A 20,944-nucleotide genomic window follows, 5' to 3' on the forward strand; every position below is an offset into this window, starting at 1 on the left:
TCACTTTGTTAAGTGAATAACAGCCTGTTTACCAGTCACGTATTCACAGGTCACTAAGTACTAATATTATAAATTAGTTTTCTTTTTTTCTCACACCTGGTACCTTTCCCCAAACTAGGAAGCGCCACCATCCTTTTTCAAGCATGTTTACTGCCCCAGCTGTTCCACCTTAAGCTTGCGGTGAAAGTTAGAGTGAGGCTTTGTCATTGCGGACTCTTCTGTGATCTTGTCCTGGAATAATAAAGCTTTGTGAAGGCTGATGCCATTGGAGTGTGGCTGACTTGTTTGACTTGTTCCTACATGAGGCAACCTGGCCTCATGTAATGGCAAGCATTATTGTGCCTTCTTTCAGAGCGAGGAATTATGTAATTTCTTTATTCTGAGAGGAGCCACTATGGTTCTTGCAGTGGGTGTTAGAGGAAGGTCTGTACATGGGGACCCTGAGATCTGAATTCTGCTAAAACAGGCACTACATTTAAAAAAAAGCACTAGACCGTCAAATGAAATAAATCGGTACTTCTCTCAACCTCTTTCCCAGCATATTATATGGCAGAGAAAGAGATAAGCCTATTTGGAACTAAAACTAATATCTGTGATGATACATGTAATTCCACAAAGCCAGTAATACTCTCCCTTTCGCTTGGCTCTTTTTTGGGATTTGCATTCCTTTTGTGCTGGAGAATAAAAAGATGGGATGGGGCCATGGGCACTCATGGGTTGGTTGGCATGGGCCCCCAGTGCAACAGCCCTCCATGTATTGCAATACAGTTTATTGCAGAGCACCTGTAATAGAAATTCCGACTTTCACAAATCCTGTACAGGAGAAATGATCCATTGACACTGCACAATGAAGAAGACAGAGGATGGTGCCGTTAGAACGAGATTCATGGGGGATTCTTCCCCAGAAATTTCCTTGCCTCTTCTTTTTTTTTCAATATCTTTTATTATTATAATTCACTCTTTACATCGTATGCGACATTTTGTAAAAAATTTAATAACATAACCAAAAACAGAGCAAAACCCAAATTACCTCTAGTACCCTACAACCCCTTGCCTCTTCTTCACCAGGGCCTGCTCATTCTGTGAAATGCAAACATCTTTTCTTCTGTTGCAGGAGACCCAATATTAATTACTATGTATTACATAAGGGACCCATTCACATAAAATAATTGAACACAAAGGCAATCTTATGCTATTAGGAAAAGCCCCAGAAAGGTCAGAAACAATTAAAAAACATTTCAAGCATACATTTCAATTTAATCAGACACAACAGAGTGAAATATGGTATTCAATCAATCATGAATGTTGAATTTTCAAGAGGTACAAGTTACAAAAATAATATCATTCATACACATTTCAATTACGAGTAATGATTTGTTACCATGTGTTTTGACACACAATTTCTTGTGCACGTTAGCAAGGTGCAATGGAGTGTCATAATAACATCACCACACACCTTCAAAAGGGATGCACTTTTTTTGTGCGCTGCTAGAACGCACACGATTTTGCATGTGTTTCGGCATGGCACAAATGTGGACCTATTACATCTAATATAGCTAATAGCATGCTAAAAGATAAACTAAAACCTCGGATCAGGGTTGCCAACTTTCAGTAAATTGCAGTCTGCATGTCCTTAATGGACATTCACAGAGAGATGCAAAAATTACAAATTTTACAAACTGTTTGTAAATTTACTGAAAGATGGCAAACCTGCCTTGAATTGATAGGTAGTACATGTGTTGTACCATTGTGCCCCAGGTCATATGATAAACCATTCTAAAGAACCCGAGCCCAACATTTCCACCCTCCCGCTCTACTGTACACCGATCTTTGCTCGCCTCATCTGTGTGTCTGAAGGTTTCTATGGAGGAAATATAATGTGCATGCTATTTATAGGAAACAATAACTGCAATCAATGAAACTAGGAAATATTGGTCAGAATGTGTGTCTTCTGTTGATTGTGTTCAACTTTTTTTTTTTTTGGCCATTCAGTTAGCAACTAAATGATAACATAGAATTTATGATCTGAAATGACCTTGGTAAAGCATGATTCTTTCAGTTTACTCCACTCTACAATGGTTATTCTGTTCAATATAATTCATATATTGGGCTGGTGTTATATCAAAACTCTAGATCCCAATTTATCCTGTAAGACCAGACACACGGCTGAACTATAGGACATTTTAGGTGTCATAATAACGGCTTTTTTTGCAGTGGAAATGCGGGGAACACAGTTCCAGAACCTCTAGCACTGAATACACGTATTGAAAAGGGATCCTGAGGTGGGCTTGAGGGTTTTATGATGATGGCTGCTGGAGGGTCCATTGTTGCTGTGAGGGTATCAATTGTTGCTGGGGGGGATCTACTGTTGAAAGAGGGATCTACTTGTGTTGGCTGCTGGATGGTCTATTGACTCTGGCTGCTAGATCTATTGTTGCGGAAGGGGGTCTACTAATGCTGTGGTGGATCTATTGTTGCATAGAGGGTACTTTGTTGTGGGGGGTCTATTGTTGTTGGGGGCAGTGTTAATTTTGGCAGCAAATTTCAATTTAGTTTCAGCCTTATGCTGTGTACACACGGGCGGACTTTTCAGCAACAAAAGTCCGACGGCCTGTCTGACAGACTTTCAACAGACTTTTGGTGGACTTCCGTTGGACTTTCTAACGAAAGGACTTGCCTACACACCATCACACCAAAGTCCGACGGATTTGTACGTGATGACCTACGCCGGACTAAAATAAGGAAGTTGATAGCCAGTAGCCAATAGCTGCCCTAGCGTTGGTTTTTGTCAGTCGGACTAGCATACAGACGAGCGGATTTCTGGGTCTGGAGTTACGGCGGAGTTACGACGTAAAGATTTGAAGCATGTTCCAAATCTAGAGTCCGTCAGATTTTCGACTGGAAAAGTCTGCTGAAGGTCCGTCAGACCAGTCCGGTCAAAAAGTCTGTTCGTGTGTACGCTGCATAAGTCTTAGGACTAAAATGACATTTTAGTTTTGGTCCCATTTTAGTCTTCTGCTATTGTTTTAGTCGTATTTAGTTGACTAAATCTCCAGTACATTTTAGTTGACTAAAATTGAATGTGTTTAGTTAAATAATGCTTTATTTAAGCATTTCTCTAGAATTTCAATACTCATTATACACTCCTGGAGTAAAAAAATCTAATATCGTGATATTATTTATGGTATTAGGCTGCTTTCTAACCGAGGCGTCGGTGTCGGTAAAGCGCCACTATTTCTAGCGGCACTTTACCGTCGTTTTTGCGGAGGTTTTCGGCCGGTAGCGGGGCGCTTTTGACCCCCGCTAGCGGGCGAAAAAGGGCTAAAACGACCCACAAAGTGCCGCTGCAGCCGGCGCTGCCGATTCATTTCAATGGGCAGGGGCGGTTTAGGAGCGGTGTATACACTGCTCCTTTACCACAACAAAGATGCGGCTTGCAGGAGTTTTTTTAACGTCCTGCTAGCTCATCGCCTCAGTATGAAAGCACTCGGGCACAGACTGCAGGGGAGCCGTTTATTAGGCGCTTTACAGGTGCTATTTTTAGCCCAAAAGTGCCTGAAAAACGCCTCAGTCTGAAAGGGGTTTTAAGGTTTGAACAAACTCACAGATTCAGATTTAGCCACTCTGGACAGTGGTCTGAAGAGGCCTGTAATGCTGCACAGTGCTCTGGACGGTGGTCTGAGGAGGCCTGCAATGTTGCATACTGCATAGTGCTCTGGTCGATGGTCTGAGGAGGCCTGTAATGCTGCAGAGTGCTCTGGACTTTGGTCTGAGGAGGCCTATAATGCTGCATAGTGCTCTGGACGGTGGTCTGAGGAGGCCTGTAATGCTGCATAGTACTCTGGACAGGGGTCTGAGGGGAAGACTCAGGCCTGCTGTAATTGTAATGTACTACACACTCACAGGCTGCTCTGCTCTCTGCTTTGGATGTGGGTGCCTGGCTGGCCGTGGTCTCGTGAGTCGGGACTCGGGAGTGGAACAGTCTCGTCAGGACTCAGAAGGGGCCTGGCTGTCTGTAATGCACAGTGCTGCTCTGGTCTCTGGCAGTCGCAGTGTACACAGATGCTTGCTTGCTTGATGGGAGTGGAAGCAGGCGGAGCTCCGTGAAAACCGGAAGTTAGTTCACTAAGGTAAATGTCCCTCCTTGCCATTTTCATCCCATTTTCATTCGTTAATGAAAACGGATTTGATTTTCTTCATAGTTTTCGTCAGTGGACGAAAATGTGCTGTACTTTTCGTTTCATTTTCATCACTGTAAAAATGCTGCTGACGAAAACTTTGACAATAACATTTTCGTTGACGAAATTAACACTGGTTGGAGGGAACTATTGTGGAAAGGGGGGTGTATTGTTGTTGGCTTCAGGGGATATATTTTACAGCTTATCATTAACAAATTCCATACATATTACTTAGCACCTTAAAATGATACTTGGCTATGTATTCTCCAAAAGGGGTGGTACTGGGAGGTGAATATGGGAAGGAATCGAGGAGCGGTGCTCAGAGGTTGGTAGGGGGCAAGGACTAGGGGTGACTTGAATAGAGGAGTTCCTGCACCTACTCTCTGATAAAAAAAGCCCTGTTCATAATTGTAAAGGAAAAACATGTATCTATCATACATACAGTATCTCACAAAAGTACACCCCTCACATTTTTGTAAATATTTTATTATATCTTTTCATGTAACAACACTGAAGAAATGACACTTTGCTACAATGTAAAGTAGTGAGTGTACAGTCTTGTATAACAGTGTCAATTTGCTGTCCCCTCAAAATAACTCAACACACAGCCATAAATGTCTAAACTGCTGGCAACAAAAGTGAGTACACCTCTAAGTGAAAATGTCCAAATTGGGCCCAATTAGCCACCTCCCCCCCTCGTGTCATGTGACTCGCTAGTGTTTCAAAGTCTCAGGTGTGAATGGGGAGCAGGTGTGTTAAATTTAGTAAATGGTTTTTGATGTACTTTATAACGGTTTGATTTTTAGCTAATTTTATGTGTTTTATACACGTTTTTACTATATGTTCCCCTTTTTAAAATAAATACTACACCATGAGGCACTTTTTGTCTGATTGCCTTTAATATTTTGGGGACATATGGTTGGAGTTCTACCCTGCCAGAGTGTGAAGGATCCCTGATATTGGAGCTGGTGGACATCCCGCATCTCACCCAGGCTGTTGTAACCACTTCCGGCTCGGCTGGGCAAATCAACCTTACCTTACGTCGCTTTTCCGTTTGGCCGCTAGGGACGCCCGCAGCGTGTGCCCGGAGCCGATGCGAGTGTCCGGAGGGCGCGATGACCGCTGGGCACCCACGGTTGCTCGTGACAGAGCAAGAACCGGGATCTGTGTGTGTAAACACACAAATCCCGGTTCTTTCAGGGGAGTAGAGACAGATCGCGTGTTCATAGTAAGTATGAACACCGATCTCTCTCTCTTCTTAGACAGAACACAGTGAGGGAACACAGTTAACACCTTGATCGCCCCCTAGTGTTAACCCCTTCCCTGCCAGTGACAGTTATACAGTAATCAGTCATCATTTTTATAGCACTAATCGCTGTATAATTGTCATTGGTTCCAAAAATGTGTCAAAAGTGTCCAATTTGTCCACCGCAATATCGCAGTCCCGATAAAAATCGCAGATTGCCGCCATTACTAGTAAAAAAAATAATAATAATAAAAATGCCATAAATCTATCCCCTATTTTGTAGACACTATAACTTTTGCGCAAACCAATCAATATACGCTTATTGCAATTTTTTTTACGAAAAATATGTAGAAGAATACATATCGGCCTAAAATGAGGAAAAATTTTGTTTTTGTTTTTTTTAAAATGTGGGATATTTATTATAGCAAAAAGTAAAAGATATTGTGTTTTTTTTTTAAATTGTCCCTCTTCTTTTTCTTATAGAGCAAAAAATAAAAACCGCAGAGGTGATCAAATACCACCAAAAGAAAGCTCTATTTGTGGGAAAAAAGGACATAAATTTTGTTTGGGTACAGCATCGCACGACCGTGCAACTGTCAGTTAAAGGGACGCATTGCAGTATCGCAAAAAATGGCCTGGTCATTGAGCAGCCAAATCTTCCGTGGATAAAGTGGTTAAAGAACTTTTCTGGTGAGTGTGCATTGCTTAGGGGGCTGTCTGGTGAAGGCTGATGATTGGGGTTGCACTTTTTACTTGCATGAAAAGATGTTTCACCTGGGTGTAGATTTGTTTTAACAATATTATACCATACAAGTTTTTCTGTTTTCCCAGTATAATTTGGAGTTTAGCCACATCATCATTATCTGGACTGTTACCAGCAAGAATAAAAGGAGAAAGACACAGCAATTCCCTATGATACTAATGCGAGTCTGCCTCACTTAAGCCATTCATTTTGGTAAGCCTCCATTCACATCAGTGGCTGAATAGTTTTTGGCACTGATTAAGTCAGACTATTAGAGATATTTTTAGCGCCGCTTTACCGTCATTTTAGCGGCGCTATTAGCGGCGTTAAAACCGCACCGCTAGCGGCCGAAAAAGGGTTAAACCCACCCTCAAAGCACCGCAAAGCGCCGCTGCTTTTTGGCGGAGGTGCCCCATTGTTTTCAATGGGCAGGAGCGTTTTAGGAGCAGTGAATACACCGCTCCTACAGCGCTGCAAAGATGTGACTTGCAGGACTTTTTTTACCGACCTGCAAGTGCTCCGCTCCAGTGTGAAAGCACTCGGGCTTTCACACTGGAGTGAGAGGAGGGGCTCTTTACAGACGCTATTCAGGCGCAATTTTTAGCGCTGTAGCCCCTGTAAAGCACCTCAGTGTGACAGTAGCCTTAGAATTTAGGTTGTTAGAGAAAAAAACATTCTGCTCCTTCGAATTTTATCACTACGGTTGAAAACAAATGTTGACTTGACCCTACTAACCATTGGAAAGTCATACAATAATTCAGAAAATAACAATCTGGAAGAAATTCTACTAGTGTATGGCCAACTTTAGTCACTACATGACCCTTGTGAGTTACCATGAAGTGTGCCATCTGTTAGTTCAACCTGGTACTGAACAAGGCTTTTTTTCTGGCCACTGTGTATATGTTAACTGTTTTCTACAGTGTTGCATGTCTTACACATATAACTGTGAGGTACTCCTACTGAATCAGTAAACTGTACATCACCAGAGCACTAAATGTCTATTGAGCTTTGATTTGGATCACAATGTCCAGAGCTGGCTGCATTGACATCAAGTGGCTGCTCCTGACAGCTTCAGTCTTCTAGGTTGTGCTGCTTTGGTGGCCTTCTCATTCTATTTTGTGGTTCACCTAGATGACATCACCAGTTGCCTAAACAGTAGACTCAAAGATTATACAAGGTGACACCATGCATGTATAACCGAAGGCATTATTTTTACATTTAGAAATAGTGAAGAGGGATTACAACACAGGTATATTTATATTACTGTCTGTGTCCATTAGAGAGATTCCCGTCTCTATTTGTCCTGGTGACCATTATCATCAAAAGTGAGAGCAAAAGAAAATCCCAAATTTTGATTGGCCACATGAACCGGAAGAGCGGGGAAATCTTCCAGTGGGGACACATTTCTGGTGACCCTGGTAACTACCAGGGATTTTCCTCACTTTGGAGGGATTTCTTCTTGCTTCCTGTCTTGGCTATGGGACAGAAAGCAAAGGGAAATCTCCCCAATGGAACATAGATGGCAAAGAAAGACTGTCATGGATTATAACCTTCTCTTACTCAACACAAAAATTGTTTTGCCTTCAGTTGTACTTCAAGTTTCTTTTAACAAAACATAAAAAAAAAAAAGATTTGGGTGAATAATATGACAAAGATGTGCACCATTCAATGTGTACAAGCTCAAACCAATTAGTAAGAGGACATATTCCGGATGTTATTTTGCTTTATTTTTTTTTATGTCCTATCAAAGCTGCATAGTGGTATGTTGTCATAGGCATAGGTTTCATTGTTCTGTTGCAGTTCCTTGGCTGTACGTCGTGCTTCCCTGGCAATCCTCTGGAAGCGGCGCAAGGAGAAAATGACAAAAATCAGCAGGATGCCTTGAACTACTATGAAAATACAGAGGCAGAGCTGAGAAACCAGGGCAAGGTTACAGTACCAGTACTGACAGGTGGTCACAAGTTCATCCTCTGTCAGGAACATGATGACTCGTCCCTTCAGTGACTCTGGAGATTCACAGATGACATCTCGATATAGTGATCTCTTCTGCTGTGCTTGCAACCAGCTGCGCAAGTATAGGATGTCACAATCGCAGTTCCAGGGATTGTGTTTTAAGTGAACCTCCCTCAAGTTGGGAAGACGGTCCAGGAGACCACTGGGGATGGAGTTTAGTTTGTTCTTGTCAAGACGGATCACCTCTGTGGAAGAGGGAAATGAGGCTGGAAGGGACTGAGTGTCAAGGTTATTATAGCTGCAATCCACAATGCCTGAAGTACAGCGGCATGAAGAAGGACATCCCGAGACCACGTGAGACATAGAGGCCAACAGTAGTAACAAACAGGACCCAAGCTTCATGATTATGTCTGAAAAGATAAATATTTAAGTCAATAATAAACAAGAGTGATTTCTATGTTAGAAATAGCCACCATTCAATTGTTCATTGAACAGAAAGCAATTCTTCAAGTAGAACTCCAGCCTAACAAGAACTATACTTAAAAATGTTCCTTCCCCAAGAGGGACATTCTCCCCTGCATTAGAGTCACAGTGCCTTATTCTTTTCATCTGCTACCTACAGGGTTTTTCAAAGCTCTGCGAGAACATCTCCTATGCATGGTTGATTTCCCTGTCATTGGCTATAGAATTATCTATAGCGAATTGTTTAGATACCAATAATCCAGCTCTTGATACCCTCAACTATGTTCTTGAGGGTATTTAGGTGTTTGTTTATGAAACCAAAATGAACTTCGATCATCATGATCGCAACTCATCTCAGATTATTAGCGGTTTTTGAAACGGATGATCCACTGATCATCTCAGCATAAGAATCTGTCATTCACAGAAATGACCAGTTTATGAAGGTGTGAGCTCAGCATCTCACTGGCAGAATTCTCCCTCCCAGATTCTCCAGCCCAGAGGTGGAGGATTAAGGAGAGAAGAGAGAGAATCCCCAGTAAACTGAGGAGGAAGGAGGAAGATTATTTACTTTTTGCTTCATCAATCAGAGCTCCCAAGACAGTAAAAAAGCCGGTACAGCAGGTTAGAAACACTATAAATATATATATCTATCTATATATATATAGATAGATATATCTATATCTATCTATCTATCTATCTATCTATCTATCTATCTATCTATCTATCTATCTATCTATCTATATATATATACATCTATATAGATATCTATATATATATATAGATATCTATATCTATATATATAGATATATATATAGAAATAGATATATATATATAGCTATACACAGGTGCATCTCATAAAATTAGAATATCATCAAAAGTTAATTTATTTCAGTAATTCAATTCAAAAACACAGAGTGTAATATTTCAAGCATTTCTTTCTTTTAATTTGATGAATATGGCTTACAGCTAGTGAAAACCTAAAGTTCAGTATCTCAGAAAATTTGAATATTACATAATACCAATTAAAAAAGAATTTTTAATACAGAAATGTTGGCTTGATGAAAAGTATGTCCATGTACAGGATAGTATACACGCAATACTTGGTCGGGGCTCCTTTTGTATGAATTATGCATCAATGCGGCGTGGCATGGAGGCGATCAGCCTGTGGCACTGCTGAGGTGTCCTGGAAGCCCAGGTTGCTTTGATAGCAGCCTTCAGCTCGTCTGCATTGTTGGGTCTGGTTTGTCATCTTTCTCTCATCAGATTCTCTATGGGGTTTAGATCAGGCGAGTTTGCTGGCCAATCAAGCACAGTGATACCATGATCATTAAACCAGGTATTGGTACTTTTGGCAGTGTGGGCAGGTGCCAAGTCCTACTGGAAAATGAAATCAGCATCTCTTTAAAGCTGGTCAGCAGAGGGAAGTGCAAAGTGCTCTAGAATTTCCTGGTAGAGGGCTGCACTGACTTTGGACTTGATAAAACACAGTGGACCGACACCAGCAGATGACATGGCTCCCCAAATCATCACTGACTGTGGAAAATTTTGCTTTGCAAGCCATGATCATCAAAATGAAAAAAAGAGAAATGCTTGAAATATAAAACTCTGTGTGTAACACATCTATATAAATTATATGAGTTTCTGAGTTTCACTTTTTGAATTGAATTACTGAAATAAATTAACTTTTTGATGATATTCTAATTTTATATGATGCACCTGTGTGTGTGTGTGTGTGTGTGTGTGTGTGTGTGTGTGTGTGTGTGTGTGTATATATATATATATATATATATATATATATATATATACACATACATACAGTATCTCACAAAAGTGAGTAAACCCCTCACATTTTTGTAAATATTTTATTATAACTTTTCATGTGTCAACACTGAAGAAATTACACTTTGCTACAATGTAACGTAGTAAGTGTACAGCTTGTATAACAGTATAAATTTTCTGTCCCCTCAAAACAACTCAACACACTGCCATTAATGTCTAAACCGCTGGCAACAAAAGTGAGTACACCCCTAAGTTAAAATGTCCAAATTAGGCCCAGTTAGCCATCCCCCCCCCCCCCCGGTGTCATGTGACTCGGGGACTGTTACAAGGTCTCAGGTGTGAATGGGGAGCAGGTGTGTTAAATTTGGTGTTATCACTCTCACTCTCTCATACTGGTCACTGGAAGTTCAACATGGCACCTCATGGCAAAGAACTCTCTGAGGATCTGCAAAAAAAAAAAACTGTTGCTCTACATAAAGATGACCTAGGCTATAAGAAGATTGCCAAGACCCTGAAACTGGGCTACAGCACGGTGGCCAAGACCATACAGCCGTTTAACATTACAGGTTCCACTTAGAACAGGCCTCGCCATGGTCAACCAAAGAAGTCATATGCAGATGTTGTCTTTGGAAAATAGACGTAGGAGTGCTACCAGCATTGCTGCAGAGGTTGAAGGGGTGGGGGGGGTCAGCCTGTCAGTGCTAAGACCATACGCCGCAGATTGCTGTTATCCCAGAAGGAAGCCTTTTCTGAATATGATGCACAAGAAAGCCCGCAAACAGTTTGCTGAAGACAAGCAGACTAAGGACATGGATTACTGTAACCATGTCCTGTGGTCTGATGAGATCAAGATAAACTTATTTGGTTCAGATGGTGTCAAGCGATAACCAGGTGAGGAGTACAAAGAAAATGTGTCTTGCCTACAGTCAAGCATGGTGGTGGCAGTGTCATGGTCTGGGGCTGCATGAGTGCTGCCGACACTGGGGAGCTAGAGTTCATTGAGGGAACCATAAATGCCAACATGTACTGTGACATACTGAAGCTGAGTATGATCCCCTCTCTTTCGGAGACTGGGCCGCTGGGGCAGTATTCCAACATAACGACCTCAAACACACCTCCAAGATGACCACTGCCTTGCTAAAGAAGCTGAAGGTAAAGGTGATGGACTGGTCAAGCATGTCTCCAGAACTAAACCCTATTAAGCATCTGTGAGGCATCCTCAAACAGAAGGTGAAGGAGCACAAGGTCTCTAACATCCACCAGCTCCATGATGTCGTCATGGAGGAGTGGAGGAGGACTCCAGTGGCAAACTGTGAAGCTCTGGTGAACTCCATGCCCAAGGGGGTTAAGGCAGTGCTGGAAAATAATGGTGGTCACACAAAATATTGACACTTTGGGCCCAATTTTGACATTTTCGCTTAGGGGTGTACTCAATTTTGTTGCCAGTGGTTTAGACATTAATGGTTGTGTGTTGAGTTATTTAGGGGGCACAGCAAATTTACACTCTTATACTAGCTGTACGCTCACTACTTTACATTGTAGCAAAGTGTCATTTCTTCAGTGTAGTCACATGAAAAGATATAATAAAATATCCACAAATATGTGAGGGGTGTACTCACTTTTGTGAGATACTGTATATATATGTATATATATATATATATATATATATATATATATATATATATATAGTATATATGTATATTATTTGTATATTTGTGTAGGGGGACTTTAACTTTATTATTTTATTAATAATATGCCGTGTAGTGTGAGGTACTGAGAAGAGTGGTTTCCTCTGAGAATGCCCACAAACTCCGCAGCCCGTAATAAAGGGAAATCTCTGTGTTTCACTGTTCACTGATTTTTTGTTACTGTAATCTCACGAGAATGCAGTAACAGAAGGCATTCACCATAGTTTGTAGATCGCTTTACTCCTCGAAAGGAGAAACGTTCTACTCCACTTCATCACAGGCACACAGAGGAGAGCATTCGGTAAGAATGGCCAAGAACTCAGCAGAGGTAGTTTACCGCTGCTTGATAAACGGACACCATAATGCGAATGTCTCGTTTGTAATTTCTGGTATCCATCTGCTGACTGTGGGGGACCACAGCTTTGTATCTAATATGTTGGATTTTGGCAAGTTTTCTCTGTATTTTCTCTTTTAAAATTTCGATAAACACTATCAGAAAAAAAATGTTCCTTCCCTTTCTCGCTACCTATTCTGCCTAACTATTCTGTTTAAAAAGAGGTGTATACTTCCATTTGATCATGTGATCGGCAGCTCCGGCTCCCCTGTGTCAGAGAGTGGTGGCTGAAGAGAGGAGAGGAGGGAGCGCCACAAAATAGCTGGGCCATGGGAGTGAGGTCGTGGCTCCTGGACACTCTCTCCTCTACCCTGCAGCCACTTCTCGCTGACACAGGAGATCACATGACCAGATTGGAGTATACTAAAAATAGGTAAGTATACAGTATACAAAGGTTAAATAAAAAAAAGTGGGGGGGGGGGTCTGGGCTAGGCATTTTAAAGTGGTGCTAAAGTGGGGGAAAAAATGTCTTCCTCCCCCAGAAGGCAATCGGTTATTTTCTGGATCAACAATCCCTGGTTATTACCCATAAATGTTATCTAGTTACATTTGTGCATTTCAGAATACATCCAGGTTTTTTTTAAATTATGTACTGAGCAGGCCAGAACCAGTTTTTGAGGGAGTCTATTCCACATTTTTGCAGTTCTTACTGTGAAAAAGCCATTCAGGCTGGGTTCATACCTAGTGTGGACGTAGCTCACAGGAGGGGTCCGGTGTGGCCCTGTTCTCCGTTTTAGGGACAAATCAGGCCCACATTTTTGCCTGAATTCGGACCTGAAACAGAGCCAAAGATGCACAGGACCCCTGTGCAATCCACACTGCGGCTGCCACGGAGATGTGTGAACCGGCTCCATTGAGAGCCGGGCACACTCTCCTGTCATGCTGATGTAAAGGGTTCACCCTTGTCCTTTGTGTCAAACGCAAGGCCCATGGGCCAAATCCGCTCCCTCCAGGCCATTTCACTTCTCCTGCAACTGTGGCACCCCCCCATCTCTTGTCTTAGCAGTCAGCAGCTGAGAGGAGGACAAAACTCCTCATCCAGATCCTGCACTTCTTTGTGCAGCTGTGGAGAGGCTCGTCTCTGCCATCCCTCTCAGCAAAGGAGGATAAAACTCCTCCTACAGATCCTGTGCCTCCCTGTGCAGCCACAGCACCCCCTTGTCCACCTCCCCTTGGCTCAGCATTCAGCGGACTCTAGCAGCAAACTCCAGCCCTCCTCTGATCCTTCTCCAGACCCTACACTTTTTGTTTACCATCTCCACCCCAGATTCTACCCAACAGCAGCACAAGGTAAGGGGGATACACTTTGATGTAATCGAGAGTGGGGACTCTTGACATCTGATGGTGGGGGGCTCTTGACATCTGATGTAAAGGGGGGTGGGGGGCTCTCGGCATCTAGTCTTGAAGAAACAACCGTCCCTTTAAGGGCAACCATAATGCTGATGCAGCCAGCAATGAAATTGAGTTTGACACCCCTGCCTTAAGGGGAATAACTCTACCCCAAGTTCACTATATGGACCACTTATGTATTTATATGTGGTGATCTTATCCCCCTTTAAAGGATAAGTTCACCTTTGGGAACACGTTACATATTCCACCCGTTTTAGGGCCACAGTTTGAGCACCCATGCCATATGGGAAGTACGGGCACACAGATACACTGACAATCTGCCTGGTTCAATGCTTTACAGCAGAGGTCTCAAACTGGCGGCCCTCCAGCTGTTGCGAAACTACAAGTCTCATGAGGCATTGCAAGGCTGACAGTTACAAGCATGACTCCCACAGGCAGAGGCATGATGGGACTTGTAGTTTTGCAACAGCTGGAGGGCCGCCAGTTTGAGACCCCTGCTTTACAGGCTCCCTTCCAAAAAAAAATGCAAATTTTTTACCTGCAATTTATTTATTTTTAAAGTGACCTGGAAAAAGTTCTGCGGACACCAATATACCAATATACATAATGGCTCTTCACCTCCTGCCAAATGCTCTCTGAAGAGCAATCCAATGTGGATGGTTCTTCCAAGAGCACTACATTGTTTGTCACAGTCCCAAGGTGAGAGGCTATGGCAGGATCCTGTAAACCTCACAGACACCACAATTTACAGAAGGGCATCCAGCAGATGTTCATACTAGAGAGTGCATGAACAGAGACTACTGTCTGGAGGAAAAAAAAGCAGATGACAGCATTGAGAGAAATTTACAAAGCTGGTGCAAGTGGCGTGAGCCACATTAACAAAGCAGATAGACCCGTTCCAGGCCTATCTAAGCCACCAATGCCAGTTTCTATTTTAGAGAAAATTGTCACATATTTCTGCTAGAGTGGATCTGGCATATGGAATGTGAACTGTCTGCTGATGACCTGCCAAACAGCACAAATGCCTCTCTTTGCCCATGCAGTGAACACACTACACAGACAGAGCTCTTTTACCTGCCTATATGACTGGCTGGTAATGCTGGTAAATGCAGGGCTAAAACTACATTCACATTAGCCATTTAGGCAGGGCAAATTGTAGTTGCCGGAATCTTCTGATTCTTGCTGCGACTCTGAGTGGCTAGGTGCTGCTGCGGGCTCCATTCACTATAATGACAGGTCACCTGCGGCTACAGATATTAACTGCTCTACGCACAGCCAGCAATAACCAGCAATCGCTTTGTCTGCGTCCAGCAGCAATCACCACAGGTAAATCGCTAGCTGTGCAGAGAGCAGCGAATAGCTGCAACCGCTGTCGACCCGTCATTATATTAAACGGGGGCCAGTAGCCACACCCAGGAACTCAGAGCCACAACAGGAATCTCTGATTCCTGCTTCCACAATTCACGCCGGCCGAAATCTCCAAAGTGAATGTAGCCTAACAGTCGTCCTCCTCTGTTTCACTCTGGGGGGAGGGAGGTAGTGGGGTGGCCAGGGGGAGCCAAAGCAAGTAGCTCCAGATCTCCTGCTCTCTATGTCAAGTCTGGAACAGACACAGCATAGAAATCAGACATGACTGCTCCTAATTACCAAAGGCACTTGTGTCCCCTTTCTTAAAGCAGAGCTCCACCCAAAAGGGGAAGCTCCACTTGTTTGCCTCCCCCCCCCCCCCGCCACATTTGACACCTTTCGGGGGGAGGGGGGAACAGGTACCTGGTTTTGACATGTACCCGCTCCCATTTCCAGCTGATCTTGACACAGCGAGGTCAACAGGAAGTTCGGCCCCCCTCCTCCTTCTCCTGCCGCTGGGCCATTCACAAAGCGCAGCACTCCCCTCAACACTGCTGACTTTTGATTTTTTCTGAAGGACCCCAGAGCTCCACTTTAATTAGGAGAAGGATATTCTCTGTTTTCTCAGTTTAGAAGAGTGGTTTAGGCTTTATCCCCGCTCCAATATTTCTTAATTCCCCCACTGTCTGCGAATTCTGTGAAGTGTAATAAAATACATGTAAATGGTACCCTTACCTGTTACTTAGCATGCATATACTTAAAGCCCAATTAACATCTTGCACAAAACTGCACCCATTATTCCAGAGTGCACCAAAATGATAGGCATTAAATGTCTAAAGCCGCGTACACACGAGTGGACTTTTCAACCGGACTGAGTCCGGTGGACAATTTGACCGTGTGAGGGCTTCATCGGGCCTTCAGCGGACTTTTTCGGTGGAAAATCTGACGGACTTTAGATTTGGAACATGCTTCAAATCTTTCCGACAGACTCGAGTCCGGTCGAAAAATCCGCTCATCTGTATGCTAGTCCGACGGACAAAAACCGACGCTAGGGCAGCTATTGGCTACTGGCTATCAACTTCCTTATTTTAGTTCGGTGTACGTCATCACGTAGGAATCCGTCGGACTTTGGTGTGATCGTGTGTAGGCAAACCCGGTCGTTAGAAAGTCCGTCGTAACTCCGTCGAAAGTCCGTTGGAAAGACCGTCGGACCTTTGATGTCAAAAAGTCTGACCGTGTGTACACGGCATTACTGGTTATGTCAGTGCAAGAATGCCCCATGGCCACTTATTAATCCAGTCCCCTTTTGCTAGCCTGCAGTTTATGAATACTGCTCTCCATGTGAGAACTGCGATCTTACTGTAGCAGTCCAACACCCCCCTGCTGAGTCAGACCAATAGCTCTGCAATCAGCAAGACGCATAGACAGAGTAGTCAGTTCAGTAAGTTCAAAGCTTACATGAAAAACCCTTAAAGTTAAACTGTGGCCGCCTCACACAAAACTATGTAGCTTTAAAGCATGAACCCTGCGGTGCTGTGTTGTACTTTTAGTGCTCCAACCCACCACCCCTTCAATAAAAGCTTCCTGGTATACAAGCCAATATGAACACTCCCCTCCACAGAAGTACTAGGGTGCTGTATGCCATTGCAGCTGGGGGTTTACTATGCTGTGTGAGACCCTGCAACAGGGTTAGTGTAGCCTCCCTGGCGGCATGATTATGTCAGATTTTTGAATTTCAAAGCGGTACTTTGTTTTGCATAGAAACATGGCGTTTTATATTGTAGGCCTGTAATTCTTAGTAATAACACACTTAAATCTGTCCGAACACAAATCTAGTAGAAATCCGAGTATAATAAAGTTTGAAACACCAAATCATAAATTATAATATAATATAATAAATAACTATAAATAATTATAAAAGATAATAATATAATAATAATAAAATTAATTTCCCCATGATTCACTATTGCTCATTTCTGCAAGTGTTTTAATTTACTATCCCTGTTTTCTAGCTGGTCTAAAGCCACTTTTGACGTAAGGGACACTTTATGGTTGCCATGGACAATCTCCAGTTTCCAGGCAGAAAGAACAGTATATATAATATAAAAGTGCATGCAGGACACTGGACAAATCACTAGGGACAAAAGGGATGTGAAATTATTTGATACAGTAATGTAATCTGTAAGATTACAGTGTACTGTATGTATTATGTTTTTTGTACTTTTTGAATTTGCCACCGGGCTACGCCCCCGTGCGTCTCGACACTCGCAGGGAACGGAGCCCCGGAACACAGAACATCGGGCAGATGATCCAGTAGAGGACACAGCAGGGGGACATCGCAGGATCCTGGTGACAAGGGAAGTATGTTGTACCAGGATTCTGCAATGCAATCCCGAGTGTGGCTCGGGGTTACCACTAATGGTACTCAAATTTAACCCCGAGCCACACTCGGGATTACAGCCAGGAGGGTTAAAGCGGGGTTCCACCCAAATTTTGAACAATATCTGTATGTATTCTCTTCCTTGTCTAGATGCTGACATGCCCTTTAAAAAAATTTAAATCGCCGTAATTACCTTTTATTTTTCTATTCTTCTTTGCACTTCCTGGTTCTCCTCCTGTGGGAGTAGGCGTGTTTCTAGCCTCTCCCAGACTCCGCACAGTCTCCTGGGAGCTAGTCTCAGGCTTCCCAGGATGCCACTGAGCATGTGCGGGAACGAGCAGTGAATGCTGGGAGCACAGCATTCACCGCATCCAGGAAATAAATGCTTGTGGGCTTCAAATGCCCACAATAAAGATGGAAACCGCCTGCAGTGAATAATATAAGTTATTCTTTCTGACGAAATCTGACACAGGCGGACATATTACACACAATATGTGAGTGTGTAATGCTGAGAAGAAAAGTTTGTGAATGAACTCAAAAAAAAAAAACGATAGATAGGTGGACCCCCGCTTTAATGCAAAAAAAAAATATTAAAAAAAAAAGCAAAATGGAAAAATATGTCTTGTTTATGTCAAACAATCCTAATTTGAACACTTCCCAAAAGTCAACAAAAATACAATTTATTTTGTTTAACACACAAGGTTGATGTTTTTTTCTCTTTGGTTCATTCTGCCAAATATGGAATGAAAAGTATTGTGACGCCTGCCTTTACACGCACATGAATTTTACATGGCATTCCAGTCTTATTCCGTAGGGTTCAGTATTAGGTTGACCCCTGCTTTGCAACTATAACAGCTTTAACTCTTCTGGGAAGGCTGTCCAAGGGGTTTAGGAGTGTGTCTATGGGAATGTTTGACCATTCTTCCAGAAGCGCAATTGTAAGGTCAGGCAATGATGTGGACAAGAATGCCTGGCCCGCAGTCTCTGCTCTAATTCATCCCAAAGGGGTTCTATCGGGTTGAGGTCAGGACTCTGTGCAGGCCAGTCAAGTTGCTCCACCCCAAACCAGCTCATCCATGTCTTTATGGACCTTTGTGCACTGGTGCGCAGTCATGTTGGAGCAGAAAGGGGCCATCCCCAAACTGTTCCCACAAAGTTGGGAGCATAAAATTATCCAAAATGTCTTGGTATGCTGACGTCTTAAGAGCCAGGCCTACTCTGCCACATCAGTGTCTGACCTCACAAATGCGCTTCTGGAAGAATGGTCAAACATTCCCATAGACACACTCCTAAAGCTTGTGGACAGCCTTCCCAGAAGAGTTGAAGCTGTTATAGCTGCAAAGGGTGGACCAACTCAATATTGAACTCTACGGAATAAGACTGGGATGCCATTAAAGTTCATGTGTGTGTAAAGGCAGGCTTCCCAATACTTTTGGTAATATAGTGTATTTAAATCATTTAGATATATTGCAATATTAGCATGGTTATTCAATAAAGGGGGTAACCAGTACAAAATGACCAATCTTGTAGTGGTCTAATTTCAGCAAAGAGCATTTATTGCTGTGGGCTATTGTACTTTTCATGTAGTGCGTTGTTTCTGCTATTGCTTATCGAAATAGGTCACTGGTATTAGTATCACTGATACGTTACACAAAGTAAGCTAAGATACTAAACTGCTATAGGCTCAATTCACAAAGCTAAAACACTAGGATAAGGATCCATATGAGTTATTTTTCAGTACAATGTGATTTGAAGATTACAGTAACATGTCTGAAAATATAGAGCCTAATGTTTATGCATGTGAATTAAGCCTAAATAATTTTAAGACGCGATAGGTGTGTTGTTTCTATTCCACTATTCCTCTATTCCATATTCTGCAGTTGTATTGTTAGTAAAAATCTGTGAGAGATGGTTCGAATATATTAAAAGACATTACTACACTTTGTCAACAGTTTTTGCAAAAAAACAAAAAAAAATCTATAATAATGTAAATGACCAAATGACATTTCTTTATTAAACCTATACAAATATTAACTAATTGACAACAGCAATGAGACTTACCCCTACACAGGCAGATCTTCCAGTCCCGGGGACCCAGTCACGGAGCTGGTGATGACGCTGGTAAGCCAATGCTAAATGATAACAGCAGAGTGTCACAGAATGATAAGAACATAGAAATGTCTAAGAGAAGACAGGAAACCAAGCTTAACACTTTGTTGCAAAAGACACACCCATACTGCACGTCACAGCATATCCAACAAAGTTGTAGATGATGTTCCACACGTAGGACATTGGTCACAAGGATACGTGAATAAATAAGTCTATAAATATATAAATATATCATCAAGGTTTCCTTATGCCCAGAATCCAGTGGGGTAACTCATTACATGCCCTGTACCATCAGAGAGCTCACCAATCGTCCATCTTTGGTAATATCTTTACACACACAGTATATACATTAATTATATGTGTGAATAGGGTTATTTTATTAAGTAATGATGTACCTGTATTTGGAAAACTTTGTTACAAAGGGTGTTATCATTATATCCACATACGCAAATATTTCAAAAGTAACAAATTAATTGGTGAACCACCTAAGACCATTTGAGTTGACTAACATGCAGTTGCCTATTTTCACATTTGCTTAATTTCACTTCAAATTACATTTTATTACAAATCTATAATTTTTCCACAGATTCAGAATATTTTTATCCATATACTTCATGCTAAAGATTTGGGTTTCAATTGGTCAGCCATTTGAAGAAAAGCACAGTCATTCCTGATGTTGTGATCACTCAATGTATGAGCAGGGAGAGCCATATGTTAGATCAGGGGTTTCCAAACTTTCTAAACAAAGGGCCAGTTTACTGTCCTCCATGATTTAGGGAGGCTGGACTGTGGCCAGTGAGAGTAAATAATGCCACAGGCTAGGTGGTCAGTAGACGTAAAAACATGACACAGCACCCCTGTGGTTAGAAGAAAGAGGAATAGTGCCCCACTATTGGTATTAGTGGGAGGAATAGTGAATGAATGAATGACTTGTATAGCACTACCTATGCGAACTCAATCGCCTCAGGAAGCTTTTGCCACCGGTGTCCATCTGCGGTTTAGCACGGTCCTTTGCCCCATGGGGTCTAACACGCTTACACACACACATACAACATACACATAGTTGGCCAATTTTTTCAACAGGTTCTAATTAATCTACCAGCATGTCTTTTGAGTGTGGGAGGAAACCGGAGTACCCGGAGGAAACCCACACAGGCACAGGGAGAACATGAAAACTCCAGGCAGATGGTGTCATGGTCGGGATTTGAACCAACAACCCTATTGCTGCTAGGTGAAAGTGCTATCCACTACACCACTGTGCTGCCCTCTGTGTCAGTGGGGAGAATACGGTCCCATTGTTGGTGTCAGAGGGAAAA

At 42.5% G+C, this 20,944-nt stretch overlaps 1 protein-coding gene across 1 annotated transcript; it reads right to left on the reverse strand.

Annotated features, from left to right (window-relative positions):
• Positions 1 to 4,643: 4,643 nt before the first annotated feature.
• Positions 4,644 to 19,721, reverse strand: GP1BB (glycoprotein Ib platelet subunit beta). Its single transcript, XM_073628922.1, has 2 exons — positions 19,581 to 19,721; positions 4,644 to 8,529 (listed from the first exon to the last, which is right to left on the reverse strand). The coding sequence occupies exon 2, from the start codon at positions 8,519 to 8,521 to the stop codon at positions 7,901 to 7,903; it is 621 nt and encodes a 206-aa protein (XP_073485023.1). The 5' UTR covers positions 8,522 to 8,529; positions 19,581 to 19,721; the 3' UTR covers positions 4,644 to 7,900.
• Positions 19,722 to 20,944: the final 1,223 nt, after the last annotated feature.

Source organism: Aquarana catesbeiana, linkage group LG01, assembly GCF_042186555.1.
Source record: "Aquarana catesbeiana isolate 2022-GZ linkage group LG01, ASM4218655v1, whole genome shotgun sequence".
In the NCBI taxonomy this organism is placed as follows: Eukaryota; Metazoa; Chordata; class Amphibia; order Anura; family Ranidae; genus Aquarana; species Aquarana catesbeiana.

Bases quoted from the DNA above. Each gene is read 5' to 3' on its own strand.
- GP1BB (XM_073628922.1), bottom strand. From the start codon at position 8,521: ATGAAGCTTGGGTCCTGTTTGTTACTACTGTTGGCCTCTATGTCTCAC.